Source organism: Natrix helvetica, assembly GCF_964273705.1.
Source record: "Natrix helvetica genome assembly, chromosome: 2".
Taxonomy (NCBI): Eukaryota; Metazoa; Chordata; class Lepidosauria; order Squamata; family Natricidae; genus Natrix; species Natrix helvetica.
This window is the reverse complement of record NC_138552.1, coordinates 241322065-241340654: the sequence shown is the minus strand read 5'-3', so window position 1 is coordinate 241340654 and position 18590 is coordinate 241322065. Positions and strand designations below refer to the sequence as shown.

Below are 18590 nucleotides of genomic sequence, written 5' to 3'. Positions count from 1 at the left end.
AACATTACACGTGCTAACTCTGGTTAATGTGAACATGCTTAAGCTCCTAAAGCCATTCGGTCCATCAGTTTATCACTAGTAACTGTGAACATCAGGCAAGAACTCAGTGAGACAAAATAAAATGGGCAGCATAAATATTATAAGTACAGCAACTCAGTTCAAATCCTGAATGTGCTGTCTTGCTAATATGTTTGTCCATTTATATAATTTACATTAGACACAGGTCTTTTTATAAAGAACCCTTTAAATCGCCAGAGCAAAATTATATCTCTTCATAATTTCTTCAGAGAGAAAACAAACACGTGTTATGGAGGCACCATTTAATTTTTCTTTTAACTTGCAAGTCATAGCAGTACACTAAGAGGATAAATCGTTAAAACATAAAGAGGACTTTTGTTTTTAAAATTAACTTCCTTCATTGATATTGATTCATGCATTTTAACATAGAAACGCGTGTTGCTTGGAGAGTAGTGAACATGCAGAGTATTGGCCTACAGAAATGACAGGCAGACTTAGATAGCACAGTCTGTCAAATCATAGGTCATTACCCTAGACCTCATTTCAGGGGAGAAACATTCATCGAGTCCCCCAAAGCTCTTTTGCTGAATAGATGGTTCTTTATCTGAAATAACCGGAAGACTAGCCTTAATAAAAAAAAAAGATGCTCAGAAAGAAAGAAAAAGCACGAACTTTACCAGTAGAGGTGATACGTAGCTAAATACATAGTTGTAATTACAAATTTGCTTGAATTTACTTCTTTTCGGTATAATTTACTTCTTCAGTCAATAGATCAGTGGCTTTCAAGAGTAACACCACCTCCACTGGAAAGAGGCTTATTCCACATGGAGTTGCTGTTACACTTGATAACACTGCTTAAGATCCATTAGTTATCTGCCCCTCTGAGCCTACATGGGAAAAAGAAATTACCATTCTTTCTTTCTATCGCAATTCGGTACTTTCTCCCCTACGGATACCCAAAATGAATGTTGTGAGAATTTGGGACCTTATACATTACTGCCACTCCATGAGTACGATACAAATTGGAATAAACAGCAGCAGGTGTCAGTTGTCCAACAAAGGCTCTGTAAAAATAATGGAAATTGAGTTTGAATATAGATAAGTCTTTCTAAAGAAAACAATCCTCTGATATTGTGATTAAGGGCATGACATTTTCGGTTTAATAAACATTAAACTGATTAGAACAGAAAGATGTAAATTTAGGGACGAAACATACCTTTGAAATAAAAACACTGATTGTGATGGATTTACGTATAAAGCTCAGTGCAATAATTTCTTTAATTGTCTTAATCTAATAACGCTATAGGTCTTCAATATTTTCAGCTTTAAAAAGAAAATACCACCGATTGGTATAGACTAATCCTGAATAATTCTGAATACATTTAAAAACATTCATGGTAAAAAGTAATATGTTATACAGAAAACCTGTAATTAATATAAATATTTTGTTGGTATGACTCAAGCTTAAGTTGAATTACTTTATTTGCTAAATCAGCTTCTTTCTTCATGCTCCAGTTTAACTTGAAAAGCAAGTTAAAATGTGTTAAGATTTTCCAAATTGCTGCAAGTTGCTGCCCTTTGCTTAAAAAAGAATACCTTAAATCAGCTTGAATCATCTAATCCTTCGACATGTATTACAGTCACAGTGATCCAGAATACAACTTACATTTTATAAATGGACAATATCACTATTCTTAAATAGTTTAAAAATCAGCTGCATCTTACATAAAAAAGAAGTTACCTGGCACTCCACGCTGTTAAGAGGAGCGAGGATGGTCAGCATCTGTTTCTGTCCATGCCTGAAAAATATCTGAATGCTGCTTAATTTCCCACTAAATAAGCGTTTGGCATAATCAATATCAGGGTTCAAAATGATTGGTTGGCGTCATGGTAGCGTGAATTGCTCTGTGGATTTCCAGACTAGAAACCTAGAGAATGACACGTAATATGAGTTCTGCCCGATATGGCATACGAATATAGGGCAAAGTTTTACAGCAGGGCTCTTGTTGCTTACACTGTGAATTATGGCCTGCCATTTGCAGAGTGATAAGTCGTTATTTGAGGAAGGTGTTGAATTTACACTGTAGAGAGAACTTTTAACTTAAGATTGTTTGGGGGGGGGGGGTTATACACGTTGTACAGTTGAGAACAGAAAATATATATCTGATATTTGTAACCATTTTGGCAAGAGCCACAAGAATGGCTTCTAAGAGAAAACAAACAGGAAAGATTTTAAGGATAATATAATGTGTATTCCTTGAAGGTCTAATAATGTTACGAAATCAGCAAAATCTTTGGTTTTATAAGGGCAAGAACAGTTATTAATGATTACAGTTAATAAATAAATCAAGTTTATATATTTAAATGTTGTAAAGCACTGTAAAGCGGTATATAAGTCTGAGTAATATCTCTACTATATCTCTGCTATATTAATTATAATTTTATTTATATTTATTTTTATTATAACTATATCAACCACACATACTTTTTTAATTATAAAAACTCTTTCTTTGGAGACTATATCTTGTTTTATAGAGTATGTTAATTCTAGTTTCTTCAATAAATAAATCTGAAATTATATACTGGCTTCTGAGTTTAAGGAATTTGGTATACCGTATCCTCAGCCAAATACTCAATTTTAAAATATAGCTACAAGCATTTCTTCCCTCCCTGTTATTATCTTTATACAGACAAAATATGGCATTAGAACAAGTCATTTTCCATGAAAAGAACCTGGAAGATAGAACTAGAATATAATTTTTATTGTGAAATCTTGAAAGACTCTTTTTAGGATTAAATCTCTAGATATGGGCAACCTTCTCCCATAAAAGGCCACTTTTTTAGTCACACAAATTTGGGGATCTTGTGATTTTTAAACTACATGAAGCTACTACAGGTTTGATTAAGGATTTAATTTGATTTTTAAAAAGTGTGCTGTTAAATAATTGAGACTAACTTCAACCATCTTTGTAGGATCACGACAATATCCTCATCCCATGCCTCAGATGACCTTTACAGACTTGATGTCTTCATTAGCCATCATGGCAAATAAGCAGCATTTTGGGAAGACTGCTCTAGGTTTTCTTTCAGTCATTTCCTCTTCACTTGAAGACAAAGCATAACCTATATAAGTTTTTCATCAAGTATTAGGAGAGAGAAACCTGCAGCTGCAACAAAAATTAAAAATTATTAGCTGCAAGGGGGATGATGGTGATTTGATGACCTCATAAATGAGAAAGAGTAGAATTTTAGCCCCTTTTTATGATGCTGTTTAAAAAACAAAACAGTATTTTAAAATTATCAAAGACTTAGATCATCAGGCTTAGACCTAATGTTAGAAAAGCAAAGAAAATGTATAGCCATGAAAATCCATTATTCTCTAATGGATTTAGGTGGGAAACCTCATTGAGATTTGGAAACCATTGCAAATCAAAAGTTGGGGCCCTTATTTAACTTTGGTTAGTAGTATAAACATGGCACATCCATAGGAAGAAAAGTTCAAGAGTGCTAAGATCGGGTATTATTAAACTGAAGCATTTTGATTAATGATCAAAGTGTGCAAAAGTAGCTTTACACAGCTGCGTTTTTTACTCACTTGCTATTTCTTTCAGGCCTTTCATTGTTTATCTTGAATGGATTGTCCATAATGTGTTTAGGAAATTGTTTATCTATAATTTATACTTTAGCCTTTTTTAATATGTGAAAACATTTAGTGGCTCCTGGTTTTTCCAATTGAATGTCATCCTACAGAACACAGATGAATAATTTCTTGTCTTTCTGTCACTGATTCCCTTTTTTTTCTTGCAGAAAAAGCACTGAGAATGTTATTAAACTAGTGGAGCAACATGGCAGTGATGTCTGGTGGACACTTCCCATTGAGCAGCTTCTTCCCAAAGAGGCTCTGGCAAAGGTAAATTAGGGATAATGGAAAGCACTCTATGAAGCTCTGAACTACAAAGAGTAGCTGAAATCTGGAATTAAGGGGCAGGATTCAGGCAATCCAGAAGCCTCGCAAATAAAAGGGCTAACCTGGATCTGACCTGTAGTAGTGGCCTAGTCTACTGAAAGTGATGCTGCTGTAAAGTTCTGGGGACTTACCAACAAGTACAGTAAAGTATAGGCCAACGTACTTTGGATGTGAGCCAACATAGAATAACTGCATTAGCAATTATTTCTGTGAAAATGATTTCCCAGATCTACCCAAAGAGCAGCAGAGATTTAAGGCAATGTCGTAAACACCTTATATGTATACCTGTGTATGTGTGTATACAATTACAGTCAGATGAAAAAGTTACATAATCAGGTGGAATGGACTGTACACCAAGAAGGTTTATTACATAATGTGGTAGCTTTTAAGATGCCAAAATAGGATAGTCTCTTGCAACAAAAACAAGTTCATCTTTCTAATGTGCATAACAAATGAACATCCAAAATACAGCAATGTTGTCTTATTCATGTTGCCATTAAGAAAATTGGTGATTATGCTTTTACTGGTTCTTTGGTACAGAAATGGAAATGGAAGAATTTAAGTTGTCCTTATTTTCTTAATTCATATATTTTAACCCATATATTTTTAAATCAGGCTGCTAATGATATCCAGGAATATGTACAAGGACAAGATGTGTTGGATATTTGGTTTGACAGTGGAACATCTTGGGCTCATGTTTTAGGAGGTAAGAAGTTCTAAATTCAAAAGTACATCAGAATTGCTTGGTAAATTTTAAACATAACTGGGCTTGCATTTAATGAAGGAGATATAGAATCAGAATCATAGAAATGGAAAAAAACTTTAGAGGTCATGTGCTTTGTGAAGGATCCACTGGATTATCTCTGACCCGGAAATATATTAAGCTACATCCAGAGAGTGACAATTTGGAGAAAGGTGTTTTAAGATGACAGTGTGGTACTCAACTTTCAGGCAGTACAATGAATTTTGAAAATACAATATAGAGAAGACTTAGTAATTGTAAACATATATAATGCAGATCACTTGTTTGAAAATCGTGGGTGTAGATATCTTCTAGTTGATCACTTCTCATTTATGTAAAACAGTTTGTAGAACTAATTTTAAAACAATCCAGAAATTTCTAGTACAATAGTAGGAAGCTCCAGTGCAGTTTGGAATCAATTTAGTGTAGGACATCAATTGCTTTTGAACTTTAAACCAAGAGTACACAAATGTTTGATAGCAATCTTGTTGAATTGTAAAACATGTTGGCCCTGGATTATTTTTTTTAATTTCCTTGAAACCCAGGGAAGCAATAGTATCATCAAGAATGAATTTATCTAACGACTTCTTGCACTTTGATTTGAAATTATTAATTATGCAAAATTCACTGTCATTTAACTTATTTGATGTTGTAAAGTTCTTACCATATTCAGAGAAACAAAAAGATATGAAACTTGAGGTACTAAGCATGAAAGGTTTTACAGTTGGAGTTCACACATTACATTGTATTTTGCTCATTTATTTTTCCTTTCTTGCACATATTACTTAAGCAGATTCAGAAGCCAAATCATAACCAATTAAAAGCTCTGATAGTCTTCTCTAGCCACGAGAGATAGTGACTGATCCTTGTCTGATCATGCAACAGCCCTTAGCCCAGCTCTGCGCTAAAAGTCCCTGCCCTATAGGTATTTCCTTCCCAGCCATGCTAGAAACTTTCACTGGTTATTTCAACTAGTGATTTGGGTTTCTATAAATTCCTCTTTCATTTACAAAAAAAATAAAATCATTAGAATGAAAGATTACCCATGTTTGAGACTTTAAATAGGATTATGAGATTAAGTTATATATTCCTGGTCCTGAGCCTATGGCATCTCCTGTTAAATGATAGGGAGAATAATAGGGAGGTGTGCAGAAAATTCCATCAATCATATTTACTTTTTTTCATGCTACTGTGGCCTAGTTCAGACATTCTCATCTCAGACTCCATGTGTTCAATTGGAAGTTTGGGGGAATGCAAGTAACACTCAGTATGACTGGGAACTCTGCTTTACTAAGGTCCAAGCTAAATGCAGAGAGGTATAGTTTCAGCCAAGCCAATGTAAGTCCACTACCCCTTCAGACTTCTAGAAAAATTACTATTCATTATCTAATTGTAATGTCCTCCATGTATTCAACTGAAGCAAAGTTCAAATCAGGCTATAAGGTGCTCTGTTCCAAGGCCAGGGGTAACTCTGGAGGTGTAGCAGAAGCCTATAGGGTTGCAAAGCAAAGCAATGAAACTGTTGTCCTCTGTTGCACATTGTTGGGACTCTGTACCACAGTGTTACTTCAAAGGATACTTTTCTTGATCCTCAATCAAGATCAATGCATGCATAATCGTGTGCATATGCATGAATTGGACTTAGAATTGATTTAGTGGTTGGAATGTATTGTATGCAGTTGGGCTAAAGCGGGCTTTGTTGCAAAGCAAAATGCTGCTTTTGATCTGTCTACCTGTATGAAAGTCACAAACTGCAATTTTAATGCAGAATTGGAGCTACTAAAACTTCATAATTTGAGTTCTTCCTACACAATTAATCCAAGTCTCTAGTTAAAAATGGAGCAGCCAGTGTGGTATCAGATAAAGAAAATATGTGACCATCAAGATCATTTTCCAGAACTGATAAATGCAGCAGTCTAATTCCCAGCAGAGCTATCATACTAATGTTTAACTAAAACAATACTGTTTTATAATGCCTGCTTTTTGTGCTGACAGGGTATTTAAAGGAAAAGGCCTAGATAATTGTACTTGCCATTAAAACACACAGTGTTTAATCTATGGGTTAAAGTCTCTTATCAAAGATACACAGTACATTGCTCAAATAATAACAGAAAAGGATTTTAAGGACCTATGCCCTCTAACTGTAAATGATAACCCTAATTAAAGCTTTATCGATTGTTAAAGCTTGTGATCTATGTTAAACTGCAAAATGTTTGTGGGAGAAGAATGTAACATCTAAGTTAAGCAGTACATTATATGCAATTAAAAAGTCATTCTCCATTTGCATAAGTTTTTTCAATCTCAAATGAGACATTGTTAAGAATAGATATTGAATCCAGTATTTTGGAAACACAGAGAAACAGTGTAAAGTTTTCATAACAATGCCTGGATGAATTCATAATTTTTATTACTGTATTATATTTGAATTTATCAAGGAACAATACATGACAGGGAACAAATATAAAGAATCACATACTTGACAGAGATTCTTTATATTATTACTAGCCAATAACCCAGCGTTGTCCAGGTATTTATTTATAAGGGGAAAATATCCGGACCAAACGTAATTTCTAATGTTGGATTTTCCCCCTTACCAGAGAGAGCCCCCTTGTGGAGTACTGTGAAGCCGTTACCATGGCAACTCCACTGCGCTGTACATTAGAAGCCAGTACGGCAGTATGGCACAACAGGCTGTATCTTAACAGAATACACACCCCGAGGAGTGTTAGGGATGTCCTACCCCCACAGTATTTTTCTCCAGAGAATAAGTCATCTGTGTACCAAGTGGTTGAAATTGCTTGCGGCGTTCCAGAGTTGTGCTGGAACATACACACACACGCACACAGCCGTTTATATATATATAAATCACTAAATCAATATATCCATTTTAAAAAGAAAAAATAAGTAATATGCTTAATTATCTTACAGTTCATGATTGCTTAAAAGAATAGTTTTTCTTGTCAATCTGTGGATTACATGTCATTACCCTACATCAGAATTATTACCAGTGTAATTGTGCTAGTAATACATCATGTTTAAAAATCATTAATATGGTTGGGTGACTTACAAATTATGATTGAGAAGAAAAAAAATATTCCTTTAAATACTCAATAGGTTGCCCCATAATACTGATTCAGAATTTTTATTAATAAATAATTTTTACCATAATAAATGTGCTAGCTACAGCTATATCTAAATATATACATTTTTGTAAAAGTAATTGAAGTGTTAGAGGGAAAGGCAGTCTTACAACTTTATATGGAGTTTGAATAATTATGGTGAGCAGGTTTATAAGGCACAAGCGCTTCTAGTAGCTTTGTAGAAAGGAAAAATTCCATTGTTTCTTTCCTAGCACATCACAGTACAATAGCTGCACTTTTCAAAGGTTCTTTCTTCTTTCCTTCTATTATGTTCACAGTTGTAAGTTGCATAGATCTGGCAAGTCAATAACATAGCATAATTACTAGGTGTAAGAGTCTTTAAATTAGGTTTGCCTAACAGCAACTAAATCCTGATTTTTTAAAAAAAGAAAAGAAAAAAGAAATTAAATCCATTATAAACACTTCAGAATTGCCATTTGAGTAACAAAGAGAACTATATATTTTTAAAAAAAATACTTTTTGTAAATGTTGCCTTATTTCCACTTCATCTGATTCAACACTGAAGTAAGTCAATACTCAGAATGATGAAGAATCTCTATTACAAATACTATGTTGCTTGTGTTTTTAGATACAGGTGAAAGGGCTGATGTATACTTGGAAGGAAAAGACCAGCTGGGAGGTTGGTTCCAGTCTTCCCTCTTGATTAGCGTAGCAACACGAAAAAAGGCACCATATAGGTACGTTGATGGATGAGTTTCTGGGGCAGCTATGGTAAGATACACTGTCTTTTAAGAATAGCAATACCACTTAGACTTACATACCTCTTTACAGTGCTTTACCACCCTCTCTAAGTGGTTTACAGAGTCAGCATATTTCCCCCAACAATTTGGGTCCTCATTTACCCACCTTGGAAGGATAGAAGGCTTAGTCAACCTTGAACCTGGTGAGATTTGAACTGCCCAATTATAGGCAGCCAGCAGAAGTAGCTGCAGTACTGCACTCTAACCACTACGTCACCGTGGCTCTTTGAATGTATGTATGACATCTAAAGGAAGTATTGGATTACCCAGAGGTCTTTCTTCTAGGACTCTTATTGTTCATGGATTCACTGTTGGTGAAAAAGGAGAAAAGATGTCTAAATCCATCGGCAATGTGGTTGATCCAGATGTTGTTATCAATGGAGGCAGTGTAAGTAATTACATAGTTCTACTTGCCATCTGGAAATGCAGTTTATAGGTTCCTCAGAGTAATTGGGGTTCAGTTATTTCCTTCCCGGAAATATCTTTTTGCCATTAAATCCTGGGCCGATTCACCCATTATTATTGGCAAAATAGTAATTTGGGCAGTTCAATGTATTTTCTAACATTAATAGTAGAGTTACCATGGTATCCTACTGCGACGACTCGGGGGGTTGGGAGTGGGGTCACCGTTTTACGGTGGTTCTCCTCCTACCTGTCAGATCGGTCACAGTTTGTGTTGACTGGAGGGCAGGGATCGACCCCAGGCGCGTCACTTGTGGGGTGCCCCAGGGGTCGGTTCTCTCACCCCTCCTGTTCAACATATATATAAAACCGCTGGGCGAAATCATCCGTGGTTTTGGGGTACGGTATCATCAATATGCTGATGATACCCAACTTTTCATCTCTACCCCAAACCACCCAAATGATGCCCTCGACGTGATGTCCCGATGCCTGGAGGCTGTGTGGATCTGGATGGGGAGGAACAGGCTCAAGCTCAATCCCTCCAAGACTGAGTGGCTGTGGTTTCCGTCATCCCAATTTGTGCATCTTGTCCCATCTCTGATGATAGGGGGAGAAATTTTAGCCCCCTCAGAGAGAGCCTGCAATCTGGGAGTCCTCCTGGATACGCGGCTTAGTTTAGAAGAACACCTGACGGCCGTGACCAGGGGGGCCTTTTACCAGGGTCGCCTGGTACGTCAGTTGCGCCCCTTCTTGGATCGGGATGCTCTGTGCACAGTCACTCATGCCCTCGTCTTTTCTCGCCTGGACTACTGCAACGCTCTCTACATGGGGCTGCCCTTGAAGAGCACCCAGAGGCTTCAGCTGGTCCAGAATGTGGCCGTGCGGGTTATCATGGGGGTACCTAGGTACTCCCATATTATACCCTTTTAGGCAGCCTCCACTGGTTGCCAGTTGTTTCCCAGGTGCAATTCAAGGTATTAATTATGACCTTTAAAGCGCTCCATGGCTTAGGCCCAGGGTACCTGCAAGACCACCTACTGCCACCAGTAGCCTCCCACCATCCAGTACGATCCCACAGAGTTGGCATCTTCAGGGTGCCGTCGGCCAGACAGTGTCAGCTGGTGACCCCCAGGGGGAGAGTCTTCTCCGTGGGAGCGCCTTCCCTCTGGAATGAGCTGCCCCCAGAGCTTCACATAATCCCTGACCTCTGGTCCTTCCGACGCGCCCTAAAAAGTTGGCTTTTCCAGCAAGCCAGCCTGGCCTGTTAATTTTATCTAATTTTTTAGATGTTATTGTTATATTAATTGGGTTTGTTTTTTTTGGATATTTATCTAATTTCCTTTTAACTTTTGTGATATGTGTTTTTTAATGTTGTACGCCACCCTGAGTCCTTTGGGAGAAGCGCGGCATATAAATCCAATAAAACAAACAAACAAACCATGTAAGGACTACAAAATTCCATCAAGCCACCAGATGGCAGCATGGTGCTACACTTTTTGGAATCAACATCTGCTCTTTGTCACCTCATGGTCATGCAGATTTTTGCAATTTAGAAAAAATAGCCACATGAATATTCTTAGTATTCCTGTAAAGCAGCATAGAACAGAACATTGGTTTTGGTAGTTTAAAATGTGGATGATGCATTTAACAGAGTTTATTATAACCTTAGAAGCCTTTGATTTTGCTCTCATTGCCATGCAGGAAAAGTCCAAAGCTCCTGATGAAAAGATAAAGTCCAGCTCCACATATCCCTTGAGTTAGATTATTTTACTGGCAAACTTCCCTGTATGTCCTCAAACAATCATTTGCTCATACACCTGAGAGCATCGGCTATAGAAACCAATAGTAATAAATGTGAACAGTTTTATTGCTTCTCAGTTTGCTTATGAGTGGTTGCTTTGTGGGGAAGAGAAGCTGCAAAGCCTGATGGCTTTAACCTTAGCTGGAGTTTTTTTATTTAGCCGGGTGTGGGTCTATGTTGTTACACGCTACGCGCAGGGAGGGTGTTAGTTTCTGTACAGAGACTGCCTTCCTTTTTCTGTATCTTTCGTTCCTATGGCACATAAAGCAAAGTGTTAAGCAAAACTAGTGGAAAACCAGGGCCCAACAACAGTGTTCATTGTCATAGTTTGCTCACCTTTAAGCACTTAGTGCACTTAGATCAGTAAAAAAAAACAGATCTCAACAGGGGGGACTGCTTTGAGGACTTTTATAGCCTTTCATTTGCACAAACTGATGGGAGACCCTTTGTGCCTGGCTCAAGCAGAGGTGACTGCTGGGGGGGAAAGGAAAAATTGATGTTTTGGTGAATTGGAGTGATCAACACAGTAAAGTATAGTGGTTGGGGGTGTTAGGCTATCAATAAAGGTTGGTAGATTCAAGTCCACCAACAGCCAGGGAAATTCACTGGGCAATTGTGAACTGGTCACTTTCTTTCAGTCTCACCTTCCTTACAAAGATGTTGTGGGGGGAAATGGGAGGGAGGTACAAATAAGTATGGTTTAGTCTTTTGTTACCAAATTTAACCAAAAAGGGCCTTTTTCTCCCCAGTGGGCTTCTGCTACCTTGTCTCTACTCACTACCATATCTTCTAAGGCTTAAGGTTAGGGCTCTTGATCAACCTTGTTCTTAAAGAGTCGGTCCTAACTTTAAAATTCAGATTTACTTGTGAGACTGATACTAATGTGTAGGAAACGCTTTCTCAATCTTCAATCCCTAGATGCTGGACTTGAGCGCCATATCACTATTAGCCAATCTGGTTGGCATTAAGGATTTGTAGGTTTTGTTTTTCAATAACATTTCCTGGAAGATATTTATAGGTCATGAAAACTGCACTTCCGGATTCACCACAGAACTGTTGCTTCTTTTATATTAAGTTAGTCTTCAGAAGGAGGCCATCCTTAAGTAGTTATATCAGCAGCTATGTATTGCTTTATTATTTTTTTTTTATAGAGCTCAAGTCAAGCATACAAGATGTTCCCTTCAATTTTTTTCATTTAACAACCCTGTGAAGTAAGTTTGGGTTAAGAGAGAGAATGTTCCAAAGTTATCCAGTGATTTTCAATTCCTAAGAATCTGGGCCTGTCTATCACTATCAAAATGCTACATTGCTTCTATTTGCTAGGGTATGAGAATGTGTGTGTGCATTATGATATTTTACAGAGCAGCAAGCAGGACACTTGTTTTCTAGCAGTGTCCCGTCTTGACTGATGTCAAGGTTGTTCAAGTAGCAAACATGGTTTGACCTCCTTCCTTTTCACTTTGCAGCTAATTTGGTGCAGTGATTAAGGTGCTGGCCTAGAAACCAAGAGACTGTGAGTTCTAGTTTGACCTTAGGGATGTAAGCCAGTTGGGTGACCTTGGGCAAATCATTCTCTGTCAGCCTAACCCATCTCACAGAGTTGTTGCTGTGGACAAAATAGGAGGGGAGAATGTTATGTACATTTGTTGCTTGGAGTTACTTATAAAATAATAAAGGTGAGATAAAAATCTAATCTAATAATTGCAGCTTGTTCCTTTTTTAGTGAGGCATGCTTTGTAGAGTTAATACTATTCAGCATTTTACTTTCACATGAGTTGCCCAACAAATACTTTGTCAGAGATTTATTTTTCCACAATTCTTGACAGAATCTCTACATTCCTCTGGGGAAATGTCTTTAAGGCACACTTTGCTGCACAGTTATAAAATAATACGTTGAATTTATTTCGGAGAACAGGGGTTCATTGAGCAATTACCAGCACTGAAAGGTGTTTCCTCTCCATCTTGTCAATGTATAGGACCACAGCACTGAACCACCATACGGGGCTGATACTTTACGCTGGTGGGTGGCTGAGTCCAATGTTTATACAGAAGTGCAAATTGGACCTACAGTACTCAGTTCTGCTCAAGATGATATTAACAAGGTAAGCAAACAAACACACCGTTGCCTTTTCCTAAGTAGAAGCCAATACAAAAATAGTTCAGCTTTCTGGAATATGTAGTCAGGAAAGAAGGTGTATCAATAGTATCTCAATAGAAGTTTTCTATTCCTCTGCCATTGGAATAGTTTTCACTTGTGTATCTTATCATAATAGTCATGACTTTACCCATCATGGCCGCATTTATTTATCTGTACCTTCAAGTCAATTCTTAGCAAATATAGGGACAACTGCTTGCAATTTTATTTTCAAAAATGTTGAGCTTGATTTGCTATTGCTTTCTTCCTAAGGAAGAGATAAAGTGTCTGGCCCAAATCCACCAGCTCACTTTTGTACCTAAAGCAGGATCTCATGGTTTACTTTTGAAGCACAAACTGACTCTAGCCCTTCATGGTTATTGATCCTAGAATAATTGTCCCATGGATTTGCTTTTGGGAACAGGAATTTTAATGGGCCTTTAAAACTAGATATCACAAGCCAGCCAGGGAAGTTCCCCTTTTCTGTCTGTTCGTTCTACATGTGGTATTCAATGTGTGACATTTTAAAACTGTAAATTTCACTAATTATTGGTACAAAATATCAAAATATATGTTGCCTGTACTTAGACCTCAAGTGCAATATACTTGTCCAAAGTGTTGTATTCTAATCAAAGGACTTACTCATCATTAATGGACATTAAGACAGCTTTACTCATTAGGAATCTCTCCTTTCTATATCACTGCAAACCAAACCTTTGAAGAAGAGACTGGTGAAAGCTGGAAGAAATATGGTGGCTATTGAGAATCATTCCATACAGTTTTAGGATTAGCAACTCTCTTGGATGATTTCCAGAAAAGTTCTAAATATTTCCATGCCCTAAATCTCAAAACAAATCTTAAGGTAGAAGAGCCTGTCTGAAAGATCTCCAGGGTTCTTTTTGCCTCCCAAAGTAAATAACATACTTGAAATACATGGTTATATTTATGGCAAACATTTTTTTCAAATAATTACTTTAATTTCATGAACTATTTTGGAATTTGTTGATAGCTTCGAAATACACTCCGTTTTTTGTTGGGAAATCTGACTGGCTTCAACCCAGAGACAGACTCTATCCCCACATCAGAGATGTATCTGATAGACCAGTTCATACTCCATCTACTGCATGGCTTCGCTAACAAGGTAAGCACTAGGGAGTGGTTGGAACTATGGACACTTATAGCACAGAACGGTTGATCTGTGAACTGGATAGATACATTTTTGGAGAAAATAATTCTTATTGTACTGGAACAACTGGTATAGAAATCAACCTGCGACTTAAGAAAATACCTTACAACAGACCACTACCCCTACTACTTTTCTGCTAGAGTGTGAGTGTGTGTGTGTAGAGTTTCTCCATCCATTTCTCCATCTTTAGTAACATTCTACCCAGTAGAAAACCTTAACATTTGTTTACCAAATACATTAGCAAAATGTGAATAGAGAAGAAAATTACAGCTGGAAGGTAGAAGACATGTCTTCAGAGACCAACATTTAACTACCAGTTTCCTATCTTCTGCTGTAGATGTTTGCTGGATTAGGCCCTGCATAGCCAAGACTGTTTGGATACTTTGGCCATGCTACAATTAGACATCATCTTTCCTCTTTTGCTGAAATCAACAATTCCAAAGATGCAAACATCTAAACCACTATTATATCTTGGAAGGAGTAAGGAGTGGATTATCAAAACCTAATTTTATAACAAGAAGGAGACAGTTATAGGACTGGAGAAATCTTGGACAGAGTAGTATGGAGGAAAAGGAAAGGACAATACCTGGTTGGTCTGGTATTGTTTTAAATAGTATGAATGCACAAAAATGATTAGCTAAATGTCTGTGGAGCCATCGAGGTTGTCCCAAAGGTGCTTTTTCAAGGCAACTGGACTTTGTTTTCCCTTGAAGACATTTCACTTCTCAACCAAGAAGCTTCTTCAGTTCTTGGATGAGAGATGAAATAGCTTCAAGGATAAAGAAAGTCCAGTTGCCTCTTGAAAAAGCACCTTTGGGATTAACTAGCTAAGTCTGCCAATAATTTAGTTTCTGGTTAGATACGGTTTATACCCTCTAACTTCTAATTTCTGATGCTTCCTGTCTCCTTTCCAACTTTATTTTTCTTTGGAATAACAATTACTTGCATTTTAAATTAGGCGGGGTTTTTTGTACTTTATTCCTTAGGTTACACAGGCATATAAGGAACATGACTATGGAAAAGTCATCCGATTACTTCAAGCCTTTTGTAGTAAAGATCTCTCCAGTTTTTATTTTAGTATAATTAAGGACAGGTATGTGAACTTTTTTATTGCCTTATCAGATAAGGAAGCCTCAATGAGAAATGCATGTTCTGTGCTGTTTGTCCCCAAGATAAATGCTTCCAGAATAGACACAGTGAGATGGATTATTTTGTAACTAACATAAAATAGCTAGTTCTTAAGCTCACATGCATTTTGATACACATTATTTATTCCAAAAATATTTAATGTTTAGAAATTGTTTCCTTAATTATTTTGCTTCCCAAAATCCAGACTTTATTGTGAAGAGGAAAAAGATGCTAAACGCCGTTCATGTCAAACAGCCTTGGCAGCAGTTTTGGATACAATGGTTCGTTCTTTTGCACCAATTCTTCCACATCTGGCTGAAGAAGTATTCCAGTATATTCCATACAGAAAAGGTATGAGTTATAAAATGGTTAAGAAAATAGACATTCTGCTGAGATTCTTAAATTCTTCACATAAACCTCTTAATGTGTTGAGTTCATTACTCATTTAATTTACATTTGTGTTGTAAAAAATAGAACAATCAATATTAATTTTATTTAGTCATTAAAATTCTTAGCTACATGATGAAAACTGCTTGTACACATTTTAAAATTAAACTAAGTCACACTAGTACCTTAATAATGTACCAATAATTGTCCATGCAAGTTTGTAGATTCATGGAATCGTAGTCAGATCACTGAATTCAAACGCTTGCTCAGTGCAAAATTTAAAATTAAGAACACCCTAAGGAAGGCTGAGTGTCGAAGAATTGAGGCCTTTGAGCTATGGTGCTGGAGAAAACTCCTGTGAGTCCATTGGACTGCAAGGTGATCAAACCGGTCAGTCCTAGAGGAGATCAACCCTGACTGCTCTTTAGAAGGCCAGATCCTGAAGATGAAACTCTAATACTTTGGCCACCTAATGAGAAGGAAGGACTCACTGGAGAAGAGCCTAATGCTGGGAACAATTGAGGGCAAAAGAAGATGGGGATGGCAGAGGTGGCTGGATGGAGTCACTGAAGCAATAGGCGTGAGCTTAAATGGACTCTGGGGGATGGTAGAGGACAGGAGAGCCTGGAGGAACATCATCCATGGGGGTCGCGATGGTCAGACAAAACTTCGCGATTAACAACAACAAAATCAGATTCTATAGAGCAGTGATGGCGAACCTATGGCACGCGTGCCACAAGTGGCACGCAGATCCATTTGTCAGAGCACGCGAGGCGCTCCCTGTCAGCTGGCCAGCGCGCATGTCACTTCCGATTTGCTCGGAGGGTGGTTTTAAGCATTCCGAAGGCGTCAGGGAAGCCTCCGGATGGTCCTTGAAGCCTCCAGAGGGCCTCCGGGGGTGGGGAGGCTCTTTTCGCCCTCCCCAGGCTCCTATAAAGCCTCTGGAGCCTGGGGAGGGCGAAAAAAGCATGTAAAAATGGGGGGGTCGCGCGTTGCGCACGCATGCACACTGGGAGGGCACACATTGCATTATGGGTGCGGCACACCCGCACACGACCCCCCTGCGCTCCCCCCACTTGTGGCACGCGAGCCAAAAAAGGTTTGCCATCGCTGCTATAGAGTAATTTTAGTGCTTATACTCTAGGGCACGGGTGTCAAACTCACAGCGTCACATTGTGTCACATGACATTTCGCATGTGATGCATCCAGCCCGCAGGCTGTCAGTTTGACACTCCAGGTGTAAAGGAAACTGCTGATCTGCTTGCATTACTAAAAATTATTGGGAGGCAGGTACATATAAACTCAAGCGTGGCCACTTAAGGTGAATGGGGAACTTTAATTCATAGAAATTGTTTCCTTGATCAGAGACAAATATTGGTGTGTAATCTAATGAATTCGCCTCAATGAGCAACCGTATCTCCATCAGCTGAAGTTTCTGGGTTAGGTTCAGACAAGCCCACATAAAATGTTAACCCTTATTCTTAGCTTTATATAGTACAATGCTATTTATGCTGTTTACAGAGCTGCTAATGCATTCATTTTCCCCACCCTTTTCTTTTGCAAGAGTCAGATAGTGTGTTTCGTTCCGGATGGATGACCACACGTGCTGTATGGAAGAAACCAGGCCTTGAAGAAGCAGTGGATGGAGCATGTGCAATGAGAGATGGTTTCCTTGGCTTTATTTCAGGCAAAAATGCTGCGGAATATCAGGTGATTCTAGTGATTGAGCCTGGGCTGTTCTTTGAATTAATGGAGGTAAGCAGAAAACTCATAACCTAATATTACATCTTAACTAGTACTTTAATTTTCAAATGTTTAAGAAAAGCTATTGAGAAAAGCCATTTATAATGCCTTAATTCAGAAACACTTACAAATATAAAGGGATATTTACTCAGTTAATTACAGGTAATCTTGACTTATGACCAGAGTTGGGGCCAGAACGTCTGTCACTAACTGATGCAGTCATTAATTGAGCCATGGCCAATTTTATGACCTTTTTGCTGTGGCTGTCTTCCCCCATTGGCTTTTCTTGATGCTTTGCTGGGAAGGTCATAAATGGTAATCGTGATCCCCAATGGTTCAACCTTCGTAAATACATACTGGTTGCCAAGTGCCCAAATTTTGATCATATTACTATTGAGACATTGCAATGATCATAAGTGCAGGAATCAGTTTTAAGTCACTTTCAGCACCATTGCAATTATGAATGGTCATAAGTTGAGAACTATCTGTAATGGTCGAACTCTGACATAGAAACGTTCATTTATTATTATGATAAATACTACTTTAGAGTTAGATAAGCAAGATACAGAATCCAAAGATAAGATATAGAACATGTTTATTTGCCCAATTTCAACCCTATGGTTCTATGATCTTGAGCACAAAAGTTTTTTTTTCTTGCCCCCATTTTCAAATAAAGGCCTCCTTTGACTTCCATTTTGTTTTTGTCGACTTTTCTACTTTTAGGGAACAAGATATGCAGTTCAGTAATATTCAACCTTGGACTCTGAACTGTTTGTAACCAAGATTCCCTACACTTCTCCTTTTTTATTTGGTGGTTTCACTTTCTTGAAATAGAGGCAAAGTCTTTGAGGATTTAGATAACCCCATGTTTGCAAAAAGATCATGTATTGGGACTGTAGAGCCCTACTATATATATATCTACAATTACAGACTAACAAGACATAGCTATATAACATACTTCCCTAGTGTGGTCATGTCTTGGGAGTTATTGAATTGTACATAATGGTACACCATCACCATAAATGGAAATTATAATAAAGTCCTCTGCATACATCCGATATCACAGTATTAATCCTGAATTTAATATTCAGTATTAAGTCTGAACAAGCCAAAGGAGACATAGGTTTGCATGTCTTGCTACCAAATCACATTATGGCCCAAATATGGCAAATCAGGTTTAG

The 18590-nt window shown here is 37.8% G+C and overlaps 1 protein-coding gene across 1 annotated transcript in view; it reads left to right on the top strand.

Moving 5' to 3' along the window:
* The window catches only part of IARS2 (isoleucyl-tRNA synthetase 2, mitochondrial), a 36268-nt gene that overhangs the window by 16974 nt on the left and 704 nt on the right, over positions 1 to 18590 (top strand). The window contains exons 13-21 of the mRNA XM_081945758.1: positions 3826 to 3928; positions 4601 to 4691; positions 8457 to 8565; positions 8914 to 9016; positions 12808 to 12933; positions 13975 to 14106; positions 15138 to 15244; positions 15485 to 15630; positions 17231 to 17421. Coding sequence (XP_081801884.1) covers positions 3826 to 3928; positions 4601 to 4691; positions 8457 to 8565; positions 8914 to 9016; positions 12808 to 12933; positions 13975 to 14106; positions 15138 to 15244; positions 15485 to 15630; positions 17231 to 17421 — 1108 coding nt within the window. The remainder of the gene's footprint in view (positions 1 to 3825; positions 3929 to 4600; positions 4692 to 8456; positions 8566 to 8913; positions 9017 to 12807; positions 12934 to 13974; positions 14107 to 15137; positions 15245 to 15484; positions 15631 to 17230; positions 17422 to 18590) is intronic.